Raw genomic sequence first — 14,110 nt, 5'->3', positions numbered from 1 at the left:
CGCGGTATGTAAGTTTGGGATTTCAATATTGGGAGTTAGTGGCATCGGTAAAGTTCTATTTTGTTGTTGAGGACGTAGAAAAGAGCTGGGAGTTGTTCTGCAATGAGTAACTATAGCTGTTTTCTACATATTTTTCAAGAAATTCGATATGTGAGCAAAATTAAGGGAGTGGAAAGAAGCTACAAGATTATTGAACGGTATGATGCGTAAAAATATTTTTTTAAATATTCACACCTTCAATGTCTTGGTAGATTTTGCAAGGACGATTGATTGGTAAAACAAAAAGTGATATTGAAATGATGATTCAAAGAGATATAATTAAGATCTTTTTAACAATAATTTTATGTGCTCACTATCTGTCACAATAGAAGAAAAAAAATTTTGTATTTGATTTGGAGGATTGGTCATGATGCTGCAAATACAGATGTATATTTGTTTCATTGTAAAGCCTAGAAATGTATTAATGAAGCGATAGATTTATTCTAGATATGTAATAAGGGTTAGATGTATATTTGTTTCTTTGTAAACCCTATTAACGTATTAATGAACGTGTTCTGGTGCGATTTTATTTATCGTGATAAGTCTTCCATGTTTTGGCTCATGGCTATAAGCAGAAGCAATTTTTTTTCTTTATTTTTGGCGCATCGACATTCCACCATCAAATCAAAAGAAATATGAATGTGCATATGAACGTTAATTAATTACTTTAGAATGAATGCCTGCCCGCGAAATTTTGTTTACGCAGTCCGACTCGTAGAAAGTGCGTAAACACTGAGGTTGCATCGAAGGGGGCAAGTTTCTGTTTAATTAGATTGATGTTGTTCATCGGCAGATCTATATGTTGGAGGAGTTGAAACTTTTAACCCTTGAAGGAAATGTTTTTGCACTGTCAGAATCATACTGATACACCAGACATGCCTTGGCAATTGGCATTTGGAGCTGCTTCTAACCATTTTTGGCAGTAGGATTTCGAGCTGTTCTTCAATTGTTAAGGAACAAGAATATCCTTTTCGAAAAGGGTTTTCGCGTTTAGAATTATTCCATAGTCATGCAATCTGAAAGCAAAAAGTACGCTTTGACACATCTTTTCGAAGAGTTTAAGTGTGTTGAGTTAAGCATCTCACGCTAACTACTGCACGAAATGAAGCTACAATTAGAGATGGCCAAAATGCTCATGGGTTTGGGTAATCGCGATTATCTGTTCATTTAAAGTTCACGGTTATGGTTATGGGTAACTGTTTAGACGAACAAACGGTTAGGGCTATAACCGTTTATCTGTGAAATTTAAATGAACGGTTATAGGTATTACCCATGGTTATAACGGGTATTCATCGGTTATGGTTATTATCCGCGGTTATAACGGATATCCATTTACCCATTTAATTTAATATATATAAAATTACAAAAAAAAAAAAAAATTAAAAATCCTAAATTTTCAATCTCTTCGCCAAACTTAAAGTCTCAAACGCCTGTTCTCCACTCATCTCTCCCTCCTTACTGCCATCTCTCTCATCTCCGAACCGATCCTGAAAGTTTCGGCTTGCGATTCGGCCACATTTTTAAAAATGTTTGTTAATCCTGAACCGACTGAATATTATAATATATATATATATATATATATATATATATATATATATATATATATATAACATAGGCATATATAAAATTAGAAGGCATACATGATATTGAAGCAGTAAACTATATATATTTTATACACACACATTGAAGCAGTAAACAAAATGTCAAAAGGTATTTCGGGTTTAATACAGCTCTTCCAAGCAACTCTGCCCTCTCTTGCTTCTGTCACCCTCTTCTGATTTCTCGCATCCTATCCAAATTATCTTTCAAAGACAGAGACTATAACGGTGTTTAATTGTCAGAAAACGAAAATTATGATATATTTTTCTTTTGTAATTTTCAAGATGTTCAAAAAAAAAACATGTAGAGGGTGAAAAAGGGGTAAATGGGTAAAAAAATGGATAAATGGGTTCAAAAATAGGTAAATTGGTAAACGGTTATTGTTAAATGGGTACACGGTTATGAGTATGGTTAACCGTTTATAAACGGTTATGGGTATGAGTATAACCACTTATGCAATTACCCAACGGGTAAATGGTTATTCATGTATGAACATAAACGGTTATAGGTTAATAACCGCAGTTATCTATCCGCCATAACCGTTGCCCATCCTTAGCTACAATCGATGCAGTTCATAGTTTCAAGTTGATCGTGATGTAAAGGAGTTAAAATTACTGCAATGTGGTTTCCCATATTTTCCAATATATCTTCTGCTAAAAGATTTTCATTCAAGGAAAAGTTTCTGAAGTATTTTATTCAATCATTTTCTCTCCATCTTCACACACAAAGAAACCAAAGATGGAGCATGGACAAAGCATTTGCAACACCAGGGGTAATGATCAAAGAGGCAGCTTCGATGCGAGAACACGCCTTCCTTCTGCATCCTGATCTGATTACTCGGTATAAGGAACAGCAGTCCTCTGCGTACCAACCGGGCCTGCATTCATATCCTCCCAAACAAGATCTGAGAGTGCCATTGTCAATTCTCCCACCTTTCCTGTTACACAAAAGTTACAACAAATCAGCAATCCATTGTAAGAATATAAATATCGCTGCATCGGAAAAGCAGGGTGGCAACTGATTTTACGACACAAAAAAAGTAGGGAGCCTCAGTATGAAAGCCCTACATTCATTTAAAGTTGATAAAAGTTTAAGAGCACGTCGTTCGTTACCATCTCCAATAGGTTGTTCATCCCACGCGATAATTGGCAAAACAGGAAGTGTGCTTCCTACATACATCATTTCAGCTGAGTTTTTGGCTTCTTCCACAGTTAGATTTGCAGTCCTTATAGCTTTAAGGCGCCCCTGCTCAACCAACTTCGGTGCTAGTTCAAGCATCCTTAGCACGGTGCACCCACTAAGGATCTTATCGAAGAAGGGCACTACAAGCTCCTTGTCATGAGTTATAAAAGCGACATTCACATTTGGACCTTCTGCTACGTAACCTTCCTCATCAACCCATATGGAAGCATTTGCTCCCTTCTCTTCGGCTTCCAATTTTGCAAGGACATTTGGAAGGTAGTTCACATTCTTCATTGTTGCAAACTCAGGTGATTTCATGGGAATGGTGGATGTGATAACTTTAACCCCTTCTTTGCACTGAGAAAAGTCCTCGTCAATTACTACTGCATAGAAAGCGGGTGTTGGCAGGTCTGTAGGAGAGAGCAAGAAGTTTCCGGGACCTGCACTCAGCCAATATCTCAGAGTTCCTTTCTTGATCTGTGATACTGCAGCCAGTTGCACAAGAATGGTTCGAAGAGTTGATTGAGGGAAAGGAGAGGAGATCTTCGCTTTTGAAGATGATCTTAGGAAGCGGTTTAGGTGGACATCAAGTTCATAGATGAATCTGCAGGAATCAGAACTCAAATCAATAACTCAAACTCTATGCCTTATTGGATGTGACAAAAGAACAAAACTCCGAAGCCTATACTATACTTGAATGAAACCTTACAACAAAAGTGTTGCAAAATATAAGCTATAAAGCTGGAGAACCAAAGAGGAAAATCTAAAGATGCCTACCCATTTAAGATAACCGCTGTGTCAAACACACCATGGCCTCGATGAACCATGTGATCGTCAATTGGAATCACCATCAAAGCTGGATCAAGAATAATTCCACCATAAGTGCTCGAGAACATGGCTGCGTATGGTTTCTTTTCAACTTGGCTCCACTTGTCATGCAGCTTTTCAAGCAACTGGTTGATAAAACACCATCAAATTAGAAAGTTCAGAGTTAGACAGGCATAGTTTTCTATTTTCTCTCAAATCAAATAAAAAAACTCATTGGCACTAAGCGTGAGGGAATGCTAGACGTTTGGTAATTTCCCCTCCGACCAGAATATTTATGGAGTAGAATGACAGGTTTAGATTCGGCCATAAGAAGGAAATTTAAGCAATGAGTATCAATCTCACAAAAGAAAACGGCGTAATTGTATCAATTTATACTTAAGTAACAAGCCATTGATCTTAGAATGCAACTATCTAAGAATCTCTCAAGCTCTCAACCCAGTTCTTTCGAACTCAACTCGTGCTCGCACACATACACTAAAGATAATTTGAAACCAAGTTACAAAACAACTGTCCTGTATAATTGTATGCATAACACATTTAGACCAGTCTTTGTGTTTCTAACAGCGAACACTGAAGAATTCAAGGCCATAGGAAATTAACAAGGTTCACAATTTACATGGCTGAAATAAACCATGGCAGCCTGTGATATAAAAAAAATGGGGGTTTCGAGTTCTCACCTCGGATGATGATTTGAACACATGAACTTTGAAATCATTGACATCCCCAGCCTCCAATGTATCTTCACAACAACAGCAGCAAGAAGTTCATCAACAGTCAAAGCACCAATTATGTTTACGGATCACCATGATCAGATAATTTACAAATGGAAAAACCCCAAAACACAAAATTAATACACAGAACAGAAGTTCTCACCTGATTTCTTTTCAGAAGAAGAGCTGTGGCTTGCCATGGATTAGCAGAAGCAGAATTAATTACCAGAGTTGATTACAATTAAGCAATAGAGTGAGGAAGAAGGGTGATGGAGGATTAGGGGATATGGAACTGGTTTTATACTGCCATTAATCAACAATTAAAGTTAATTTAGAATGGAAGGGAAGGGAATCCATTTTTGTTTCAACCCTTTGCAAGTTTGCAGTTTGTCTTGCGGTGTTGTGGATTGTATCATACAGTCAACGTTACCACTGACTTTTGTTCTTTGTGCTGTAGCTTTACTTTTGGGAGAGATTCCATGTCCAGGTACCCGTGTGATGATTGCATCAAATTAAGCACTCCTAATGAGTAAATAATATTCTAGTAAAATGTGATTAAGACTTACGAATTTTTCATTGAAGTTAAAAATTTAAGCGGAGTTTCAAATGAATAATGAGTTTTAATTAATAAGACATCTTTTTAGCAGAATCTCGTTCTACTGTAATAAAAACGAGATGGTATGATTGACATATATACTAAAGGAAAAAAAGAGGAAACAATGAAATATAAATGATCTTATACGGTGAATACATGGCCTCTGCATCCTTATATTTAGGCCTGGTTTGGTATTGAGGTGATTCTGAAAAAAGTTGGTATAAAAAAAAGCTGGGTGCTGTTTTTGTGTTTGGTAAACATTCAGTTTCAGTTTTTTTTCACAATTTTGGGTGAAAAAAAAGGCAAAAACAAGAAGCTGCAAAACCCAGCTTTGAAAATCGGTTTTTTTCATATCTGTTTTACATAAAAATTTATCATACATTATAATACTGTTTTTTTTTTTTTTTCAAAAGCACTTTTACAGAAAAGTTTACCAAACACTCTGCTGCTTTATTTCACAGCTGCTTATTCTTACAGCACAGCAGAAACAGTTTTTTTTCAAAGCACAGCAATACCAAACTAAAAAGAAAATTTGCTAAAATGTTGCTTCTTAATTAATGAACATGTATTACTCAATCGCTTATGTGTGGAAGAATGTAAAATCATATTGGGAACATAATAACATAAAATACAATATGTAATGGGTAATTACACGACTAACAACATCAAAACATTTTATGATAAAGCTTCATGGGTGTTGTATATAATATTCAACATTGCAATCATCATCGATACTAGACACCTCACCTAAAAATCAATAATGCCAAGCCACATAAGTTTTTGTTTTACCACCAATCCACATAAGTCAAAAGCTTTGTTTTACGTTTTAAATCTTATGTTAGAATCATTAATTTTTATGCTCGTTCAAGAGGGTGTTGATGAGTTCAAATTTCCTACCTTCATTTTGTGTCCAATCTTTTTATATGATCTTTACAATTGATTGTAAAATATTTATAAACTCAATCCTTCTTAATTTTTTTTATTATAAATTCAACACACGCCAATTATTAATAAAAAACACGCACAAAATAAGTGCGAAAGATTTGATATCGGTGTTCACATGCAAACTACCTTCTTGGCAACACCATCACTTTGAATCCCTTCCACAAATAAAGACAAATGATTATGTGGAACCCATGAAGGTGCATTGTTTAATAATATGTCCGTACATTTGAGCTTGATTTAAGCGCATACCAGAACATAAGAAACAAGACAAGTTTGACGGCCGTCACATTCATTAGTCAAATCATAAATTTGCCAAAGATGAGAAATAAGACAAGTCTAACTCTAAACGCCATTTGTACTGCAGAAGATGAATTTAGGAACTCCGGGACCTGTAACAAATGTGAACGACTTTTAATCAAATGGCTAAACCATCTTGAAATTTAACAGTAACGTAGGTGAATGCGAAGGAAAAATCGAAAAAATAGAAAGGAAAGGCATAGCAAAGGTGAAGGTAGCGTAGTTAGCTAGCATTCCCCTTTACATCTTTAGTTGTTTCAATGGTAAGATAACTTATTGGTATAGTTGTTAAGGCCTTATTTGGTATGAAAGATTGAATTGGAATGGATGAACAACTATTTTTAAGGTATGTTGAAAGAAGAAACGAAAATTGTGTGGCCAACTTGGAGGTACGAGATGGATTACCCACCGAGGCCTAAGAGTTTAGTATTCAATGTTGGAAAAATTAGGGTCTAATTGCTATAATAAATCACATAGAAAATCAAGAAATAATTCATGCAATTATACATCACAATAATGCATACGCATGAGTAACCAATGTTAAATGAACATGATATAATGGATCAGAAAAACCTGAAAATATGGTTGAGGCAAGTGTTAAACACTTTGTCATGTCTTTAAGACAAGTTTACGCCCCACTACGGTGCTTATGGTTGATCGGCGCATGTCTTCCAAGATACAACAACCACGTCCTTGTAATAGTAGCACTCCAAATTGCAAGGCTCCATGAACTACGATTGTGTTGAAAACTCTCTCATATGGACTCAATGAGACTCTAATATTTAGTGCACTCTATGTATGATTATGTAAAGAATGAAAAGTTATAATTGCTATATCAGTGATTATAAGGGGCTTCCTTATTTATGGAATGTGAGATACCTCTTTAGAAAACATGTGACTATTCATGAAGAGTCAAAAGTTGCAACACTTCATTTAAGTAAACATATCTTTCTACCAAAAGACTCCACTTATAATTTTCATTCAATGAACAAATTCAATATAATAATAATATTATTAAATTTTCCAACATTCAATACACGTGAGATACGTTCTTAGTATTACAAATGCCAGACCATCAGCAAACAATGATTTCTAGCTGATTTACATATAATTTTGCTATTTCCTGTTGCTGCTATTTGTGTATAAATATATGTAATACATCTATAATTTTCTGGCATGCCTTTGGTAGAAAGACTTTGTCCTCCTCAAAGCTTCTTCAATGGAAGATGGATCAGCAGCAAATGTAACGCGTATCCAACTGGTCAGCCCTACTGCTGTTCCTGCAATACACAAATGTAATCTCCGTTAGTTAGTCAGCGAGATGCTTGTAAACCAGAAAAAAGTCATGGAAAATATAGTTCTAATTGTTCATTAATTTCTAACCTGGAAGAAAGATAACGCTTTCCTCTTTGACGAGCTTGAAACAAAACTCAATATCATCATTGATATCTTCCAGTAGCGAAAGGTCTAATTTCACCTGCATTACACAGAAAATTAATAAGCAAAGATGTATTAGAATGCTAAGTTCAAAGTATATAAACAAATGTGTTTCCGTTAATTTCTCACCATTACGGCCATGGATCCTTCTGGTTTGCTGGGACAGGTAAGACAAGGGATCTCATTTATCCTATCACAGCAAATGTCTGAGGACTGCTTCAGCAAATGGAGAGTTTTCTTGAAGAAAGCCTCTTCGGTTTGTTGAAGGATGCGAGGAACTGCTGCCTATAACTCACCAGATATGTCATTTGGAAACAGAGACGAGAAATAAGTTAACACCCCGACACAAGTTTAAACATGCAAATCTAATATTGTGTTTTTCAGGTTTTGGTTCCAACTTCCAAATCCTGAGGAACTGTGAGTAAGTTTTGACATTTAACAGATTTGTATTCGAAATTGTCTTTAATTATACCAATCTGATATGAAATCTAAGAAATAATAGCTTGTGGAAGATTGAGGCAGCATGTAGAATGATCTGAAGCCAAATAAGGCCACTAATCAAGAACACTAGCATTAACGCGTTTGAGTAATTCAAAACAAGCATATGAGTAACAAACCTGAATGAAAGTTGCAGGCCCTCCCAAGATGTCAAAATACTTCTTGATGCGCTCAATAACCTACACAGAATTAAAATAGTATATGGAGTTCCTAATCAATAACCGTCATGATTTTTATACTTGCATCATCCACTTTATATATGAAGTTTATATTTCTGAGAATGCTGTGTATGTGTTTGCGCATGTGTGTGAGAGAAAGAGAAAGAGGGAGGAGAACCTTGGGTATTCTAAACATGCCACATGGATCAGTCGTCACAAACCAACCAAGTCGCCATCCAGGAACTATCCATCTCTTTGACAGGGACCCGAGAGTAAGAACCGGAACAGTTGATCCAAAAATTCCCATTGGCACAAATGGTTTATCCCCAAAAGCAAGATGCCCATAAACTTCATCAGCAATTACAGGAATTCGAAGGTTTTTTGCAGTTTCTGCGATCTAAGTGTGATACAAAACAATAGGTTACAATGATATCCAGTGCCAATAACCAAAACAGATCTCTTAGTGTACAATCTTCTGTTCTGATGCCATAACAATACCATAGACACTAACCTTCTCCAGATGTTGGTAACTGTACACATTCCCACAAGGATTCCCGGGGTTTATAATTACCATTGCAACTGTGTTGTGATCTGCAAGAGCTTCAACAGCATCAAGGTCAACCTCCCATGCATTCTCTTGCAGGAGATCGAAATGTCGAATTTCAAGATGTCTAAAAGCAGAACAAAGTTCATAAATAGGGAAGCATGGCTTTGGAAGCAAGATATTGGCACCGGGGCGAGCAAGCATTGCCAACGCGACATCAATGGCTTGTGTGCAACCAGATGTGACAAAAACATCATCAGATGTTAACTTGTATGGAAGATCACGAGACAGATACTCAGCAATTGCTCTGTCATGAAGTGAAATAGCAAAATTAATAATATCTGTGATGAATATGCACCATGAATATCATTAAATTGAAATACCCCCTCAAGGGAATATGCCCGATGTTTGCTTGCCGTACAAGCCTGCAGTCTATTATCCAACACATGTATCAATTCCGTCACCATTTAAACACCCCATCATCAAGGAAGATAGAGCTTGGCTTTTTGACACTAAACAAGATTTGCATTGTTTAATAATCAGAATATCCCATCATCTATCAAACTAATTACTCGACGAAACCTTATGAATTCAATCATGTATTCACTGAATAATCCAAAAAGCTTTAAAATGCTATAACCTCATAACTCACAAGGCAAACGTATTGCTCCTCCTCGATTTGTACCACGCCATTAGTAACAAAACACCCTCCACAATCCGATCAGTATATTTAAAGTAAAAAGAGAAGTGAACAGAACTACGAAAGTAGTGCAACTAGAACATTAAAAAATGCAAATTGAAACCAAACGCCATAAACTCCAGGAACCCAGAAACCCAGAAACCCAGAAACCGAATTTGGCAGCATTTAGAATCCTGGACAAGAATTCGATCATAACAAGAAAGAACAAGACAACCAATTTGAATAATTAAACCAACAAAATCCCAGAAAGAAAAACCAAAATTAACAATTTACCTTCTGGTTTGAGGAAGACCAACAGTGGGTGCATAGCCATTGAACTTGTCGGACTGGAGGGCGTCGACTACAGCTTCCTGCGAAACATGCGTCGTGTGGAAGCAAGAGAAGGCAGTCGGGTCGCCCATGCCCAAAGAAATCAGCCGTCTGCCGTCGTTTTCGTCGACATTCTGCAGCAGCAAGCTGAGGATGCCTTTGATGGTGATTGTCGAACAAGTAGTGTCCACTGGTGCAGCTTGGAGGTTCGAGGTGCGGTTTTCCATGGAGAATTTGTTGGGTTGTCTGGGGGAGGGGTCTTTTGTTTGAGCTTGGGGAGGTGGGGTTTTTGGTGTTTGAGGTCAGAGAAACGCAGGGAAATGGAGGAGGGGTTCCGACAAGTGAAGTGACTCGGAGGACCTGCATGTCCAAATAAACAACCACATGTGAGGTTTTCAATGCTTGTGATTGAATGAATACAACAAAACATGGCAACCGCTGGATGGAGTTTTAGTTCAACACACTACCAACATGTCACTTTCTTTAACTTCTGGCCTAAATTGCACTAAGGGTTATATCTCAATGTTACTCTTGCGGTGAAAAAAACTTTGGATAACACTCGTGTGGTACTTACATTCATCTTTCATCTAAATTTTGTCCTATTTTACTAAATTTTTCTAACGTACAAACCTTCAAAAAACTCGACCATACGAGTAGACAAATTGAAAATATATGGGTTAGGATTGAAGGATCCGAGGGACAATCATATTGAAATTTTTTTTATGGTTCTCATTTCGTAACTTCTTTCAAAGATCCGAATGGTATATATTTTAATTCATCATTCATAGGTCATTCTTGCAAAAAATAAGATAAATTCAAAACTATTCAGACATTCATTTGTAGTAAAGAAAATGGAAGAATACGGTTTTGCAAAGAGATACTCACTTAATCCAACATTCAGATTATTTTAAATATGGGTATTTTTTTGCAGACATTATCTTTGAGAGAAGACCTAAAAAATAAATGGTTGGTTTGTTGAAATACATCACGGAGTTGCTCAACAAAAGCGTGTCAAAAAATGTGCATGTACACCGATCCTAACTATACATACGTGTATATATATATATATATGTATATATTGACCTCTAAAAGATAAAAAATACATACTAGAAAATTCTCACAAACAGTTAATTTTAGCAAGTAATGCGCATATTAGTCTGAATTGGAAGTACAATTGGATGAGCAGATTTGGGTTTAGCTAAGTTGGCTAGAGCAGTGTGTTTCACACTTATGCACCACAACAAACTCGAATTCTTAGATGAATTAATATAATTATTCTATCATTGTAGAAAAAAGTAAATTTGAATGGAAAGGTTGATTTGGACTAAGATACTCAAAATCAGTAACCAGCCTAGACCTAGTTTGGAGTTGCTTACGAACCATGTTATTCCTATGAAAACGAAATAAATCTTTTTTTCTATGCATCATGCGAAAATCATAATTTTTGGGTCCCTTAAGACAATTTACTGTCGAGATTGTGGCCATTTTCTTGGTTACCAAACAAACAATAAGTGTAGCCAAGTAAAACGATGACGTATTCTATCTGAATTGAAATTTTCCTAAACTCGTATAAGGTGACAAAAACTGTCACATACAAACATCTCGTATTGGTTTTGGAATTCTTTTCCTAAACCATGTTTACAAATTGCAAGTTGATTTGAATGATTGTCCTTCCACGAAATAGGCTGTGTATACACGTGTAATTTTATCCAACAAAGACAAGACAGCCCCATAAGGAGGAGAAACGTATAATTAAGAGGAAATTGTTAGAGTTGCTATATTATACAGAGTAGTGCTACAATTATTTTGTATTTGTAATATTATTTGTATTATCTTTTCAATGGTAAGACTTATCAAAACAAGTGAATTTCATCTCTATAAAAAAAATAATACAAATGATGATACAAATAAATAATAAAAATAACAATTTTATATTATATATGCCAATTTTGTCTGGACCTAGATTGTCTGTCCTCCCCATCCCATACCCTTCCCATCCCCTCCTATATTTTGTGGTCACGATTAAGCCACGTCAACATTTTATATTGATTTTTTTATAAAAATAATAAGACAAAAAGTAATGAGAATATAAAATGTTAACCTGGTTTAACCATGACCACATAAATAGAAGGGGATGTGAAATGTATAGGATGGGAAGGGCAGACAATCCAAGTCCACTTCGTCTTCCAGACCACCTTGTATTTTGGGTCAATTCCTCCATACCGCCCATGACTACTGTCTTCTTATCCTATCACAAACAGGTTTTTCTAGGAAATTGGGTTTTAATAGCTACACAAGTGGCTCGACAAAAGTGTCACACACAACCCGTTAGAATCGAAATGACTCGCAATGTTTTCTTTTATAAGTATCACTTAAAATTATAATTTAGTTTTATTTTTACTAGATGTCTCACGTTTAAATTTCAAATGACAAATTCAAAATTATTATTATCCACGAAATTCAAATATGATATTTCACTTATAAGTGAAGAAAAATAAATAATTTTATTAACATCTCCTTAAAAGCACAAAATAAATCTTCAACCACAAAAAATTGAAAAGATGTGTGAATAGAAGGGCGCCATTTGTTTTTGGAAAACGGGTGTGTGATGGATTCACACCTCCCTTCCCTTGTTTTTGAAAAATGCATGGTTCATGGTTGGAAAATGGAAGTGCGCCTTCCAATGTTGTCTCTATATCTCAAACCCTAAACTAAACCCTATTCATTTTATAATTCAAAATACATCATTGAAGTCTCTTAACAAAGGATAATACCAGAAAGTAAAAAAACACTTAAGTAGAAATAAAACAGAAGAAAAAAGGGAAAAAATGTTACCAGCAGATCGTGAGCAGAAGAAATGATGGAGATATGCATGAAGTTCTCTTACGTGCATGTGAAACTTGCTTCCTGATGAGTGGTAGTGATATATACACACACACACACACACACACACACACATATATATATATATATATATATATATATATAAGTCTCCTCCCAAAAGTCGTGGAATGTTATCTCATATTTATAAGATAATATGTAATGCGGTTGCTTTCAATTTCTAATCTTTAAGATAAGCTCAAAGATTCATCGATTTGTTATCTTTTGTGGAGAAGAGTAGAAGACTAGCACGTCTATCCAACTGGGAAGAAGCAATCGGATGGGCTCTTGCTCATGGAAAGCTATCTTCATCTGTCGGTTTTGAACGGTCAACTCAAATTAAGAAGAGAAAAGATTCTTAGGTTTAATTTCCTTCGAAGATTATTTTTCCAACAATCAACTAAATCGGAAAATCGTATGACCATTAGATTAAATAGTAGTCGTTTTAGATTTTTTTTTTTTAGAATTGTATTCCTCTAGTATTTTCGCTGCAAATGATTGTATTAACGATTTTGAATTTATCAAATTTTTTTGCAAATATAATCTATGAACAATGAATTAAAATAAAGTTCACAATAACAATGTATCACATTATGTCATAAATAAGTAAAAATACTGAGCATGTTAAAGAAAAAGAATTTACGATCTCGCGTCTGTCGAATAATACCAGCAAGTGGTCGGTAGACCTGGCAATTAGCTTGCAAAAATTCAATATACGAGTGGAGGCTTAACATCCGTGTTGATAACGATTAAACTTATCAGCGATCAGTTAGCAATTGCGGCGTTGGGGGAGTGCCATAGGAACAACAGTACAGGGGCCATCTCAAAGGGCCACCCAATTTTTTTTTTATTCTATTCGGAACTAACTACAATACTTACATGTTCTCAATACAATTACCATTTGATGATCATATAAAATTTATATAAATATACGTATTTAATATAATTATTATCTGACTGTTGATTGTATTAAATCTAAGTATTGTAGTCATACCTTATAATTATACTTTCTTTTTTACTTGATTAAAAACATTTAAACATGCTACATAATTTTTACATAAGCTGACTCGCAGCCCAGCATCAACCATATTGGGCCTGTAGCCCACATCAGCCCCAGTTTTGGGTCATGACTTATTTTTTTCACATAGGGTACCGAAGCTACCCCTCATTCACTATATTGTGTATGCGTTCGCTTGCAGATACCCATGAACTTGAATTTCATATTTTAAATTTGAACTTAAAGTTTAAAAAAAAAAGTGCCATGAGAAATCCGAAGTTTCATAAAATAATACACCCATGAAACCCGCAGTTTTTCATCCTACAATTAAACTAAAACATGTCTAATAAAACTCAAACGTTCTACCTTTTGACTATAGACGTTTTTCCATA

The 14,110-nt window shown here is 35.4% G+C and overlaps 2 protein-coding genes across 2 annotated transcripts; both read right to left on the bottom strand.

Moving 5' to 3' along the window:
* Positions 1–2,249: 2,249 nt before the first annotated feature.
* Positions 2,250–4,970, bottom strand: LOC137742310 (D-amino-acid transaminase, chloroplastic). The gene is made up of 5 exons (XM_068482150.2): positions 4,522–4,970; positions 4,326–4,387; positions 3,598–3,773; positions 2,751–3,424; positions 2,250–2,575 (listed from the first exon to the last, which is right to left on the bottom strand). The coding sequence occupies exons 1-5, from the start codon at positions 4,556–4,558 to the stop codon at positions 2,472–2,474; spliced, it is 1,053 nt and encodes a 350-aa protein (XP_068338251.2). The 5' UTR covers positions 4,559–4,970; the 3' UTR covers positions 2,250–2,471.
* Positions 4,971–7,188: 2,218 nt separating this feature from the next.
* Positions 7,189–12,815, bottom strand: TAT7 (Tyrosine transaminase family protein). Its single transcript, XM_068481128.2, has 8 exons — positions 12,677–12,815; positions 9,806–10,201; positions 8,800–9,139; positions 8,467–8,685; positions 8,250–8,309; positions 7,762–7,917; positions 7,579–7,672; positions 7,189–7,475 (listed from the first exon to the last, which is right to left on the bottom strand). Exons 2-8 carry the CDS (start codon positions 10,066–10,068, stop codon positions 7,357–7,359), a joined length of 1,251 nt encoding a protein of 416 aa, XP_068337229.2. The 5' UTR covers positions 10,069–10,201; positions 12,677–12,815; the 3' UTR covers positions 7,189–7,356.
* Positions 12,816–14,110: the final 1,295 nt, after the last annotated feature.

This window comes from Pyrus communis, chromosome 11 (genome assembly GCF_041283825.1).
Source record: "Pyrus communis isolate YQ-2024b chromosome 11, ASM4128382v1, whole genome shotgun sequence".
NCBI lineage: Eukaryota > Viridiplantae > Streptophyta > Magnoliopsida > Rosales > Rosaceae > Pyrus > Pyrus communis.
The sequence above is the reverse complement of the archived record's forward strand: the minus strand, read 5'-3'. Positions and strand labels throughout refer to the sequence as shown.

Bases quoted from the DNA above. Each gene is read 5' to 3' on its own strand.
- LOC137742310 (XM_068482150.2), bottom strand. From the start codon at position 4,558: ATGGCAAGCCACAGCTCTTCTTCTGAAAAGAAATCAG. The intron at 4,388-4,521 runs GTGAGAACTTCT...GTTGTTGTGAAG, and splicing joins TTCTTCTGAAAAGAAATCAG to ATACATTGGAGGCTGGGGAT. The intron at 3,774-4,325 runs GTGAGAACTCGA...TTTATCAACCAG, and splicing joins TGTTCAAATCATCATCCGAG to TTGCTTGAAAAGCTGCATGA.
- TAT7 (XM_068481128.2), bottom strand. From the start codon at position 10,068: ATGGAAAACCGCACCTCGAACCTCCAAGCTGCACCAGTGGACACTACT. The intron at 8,686-8,799 runs GTTAGTGTCTAT...TATCACACTTAG, and splicing joins GTTACCAACATCTGGAGAAG to ATCGCAGAAACTGCAAAAAA. The intron at 7,918-8,249 runs GTTTGTTACTCA...GGTGAGTTATAG, and splicing joins GGCCTGCAACTTTCATTCAG to GCAGCAGTTCCTCGCATCCT.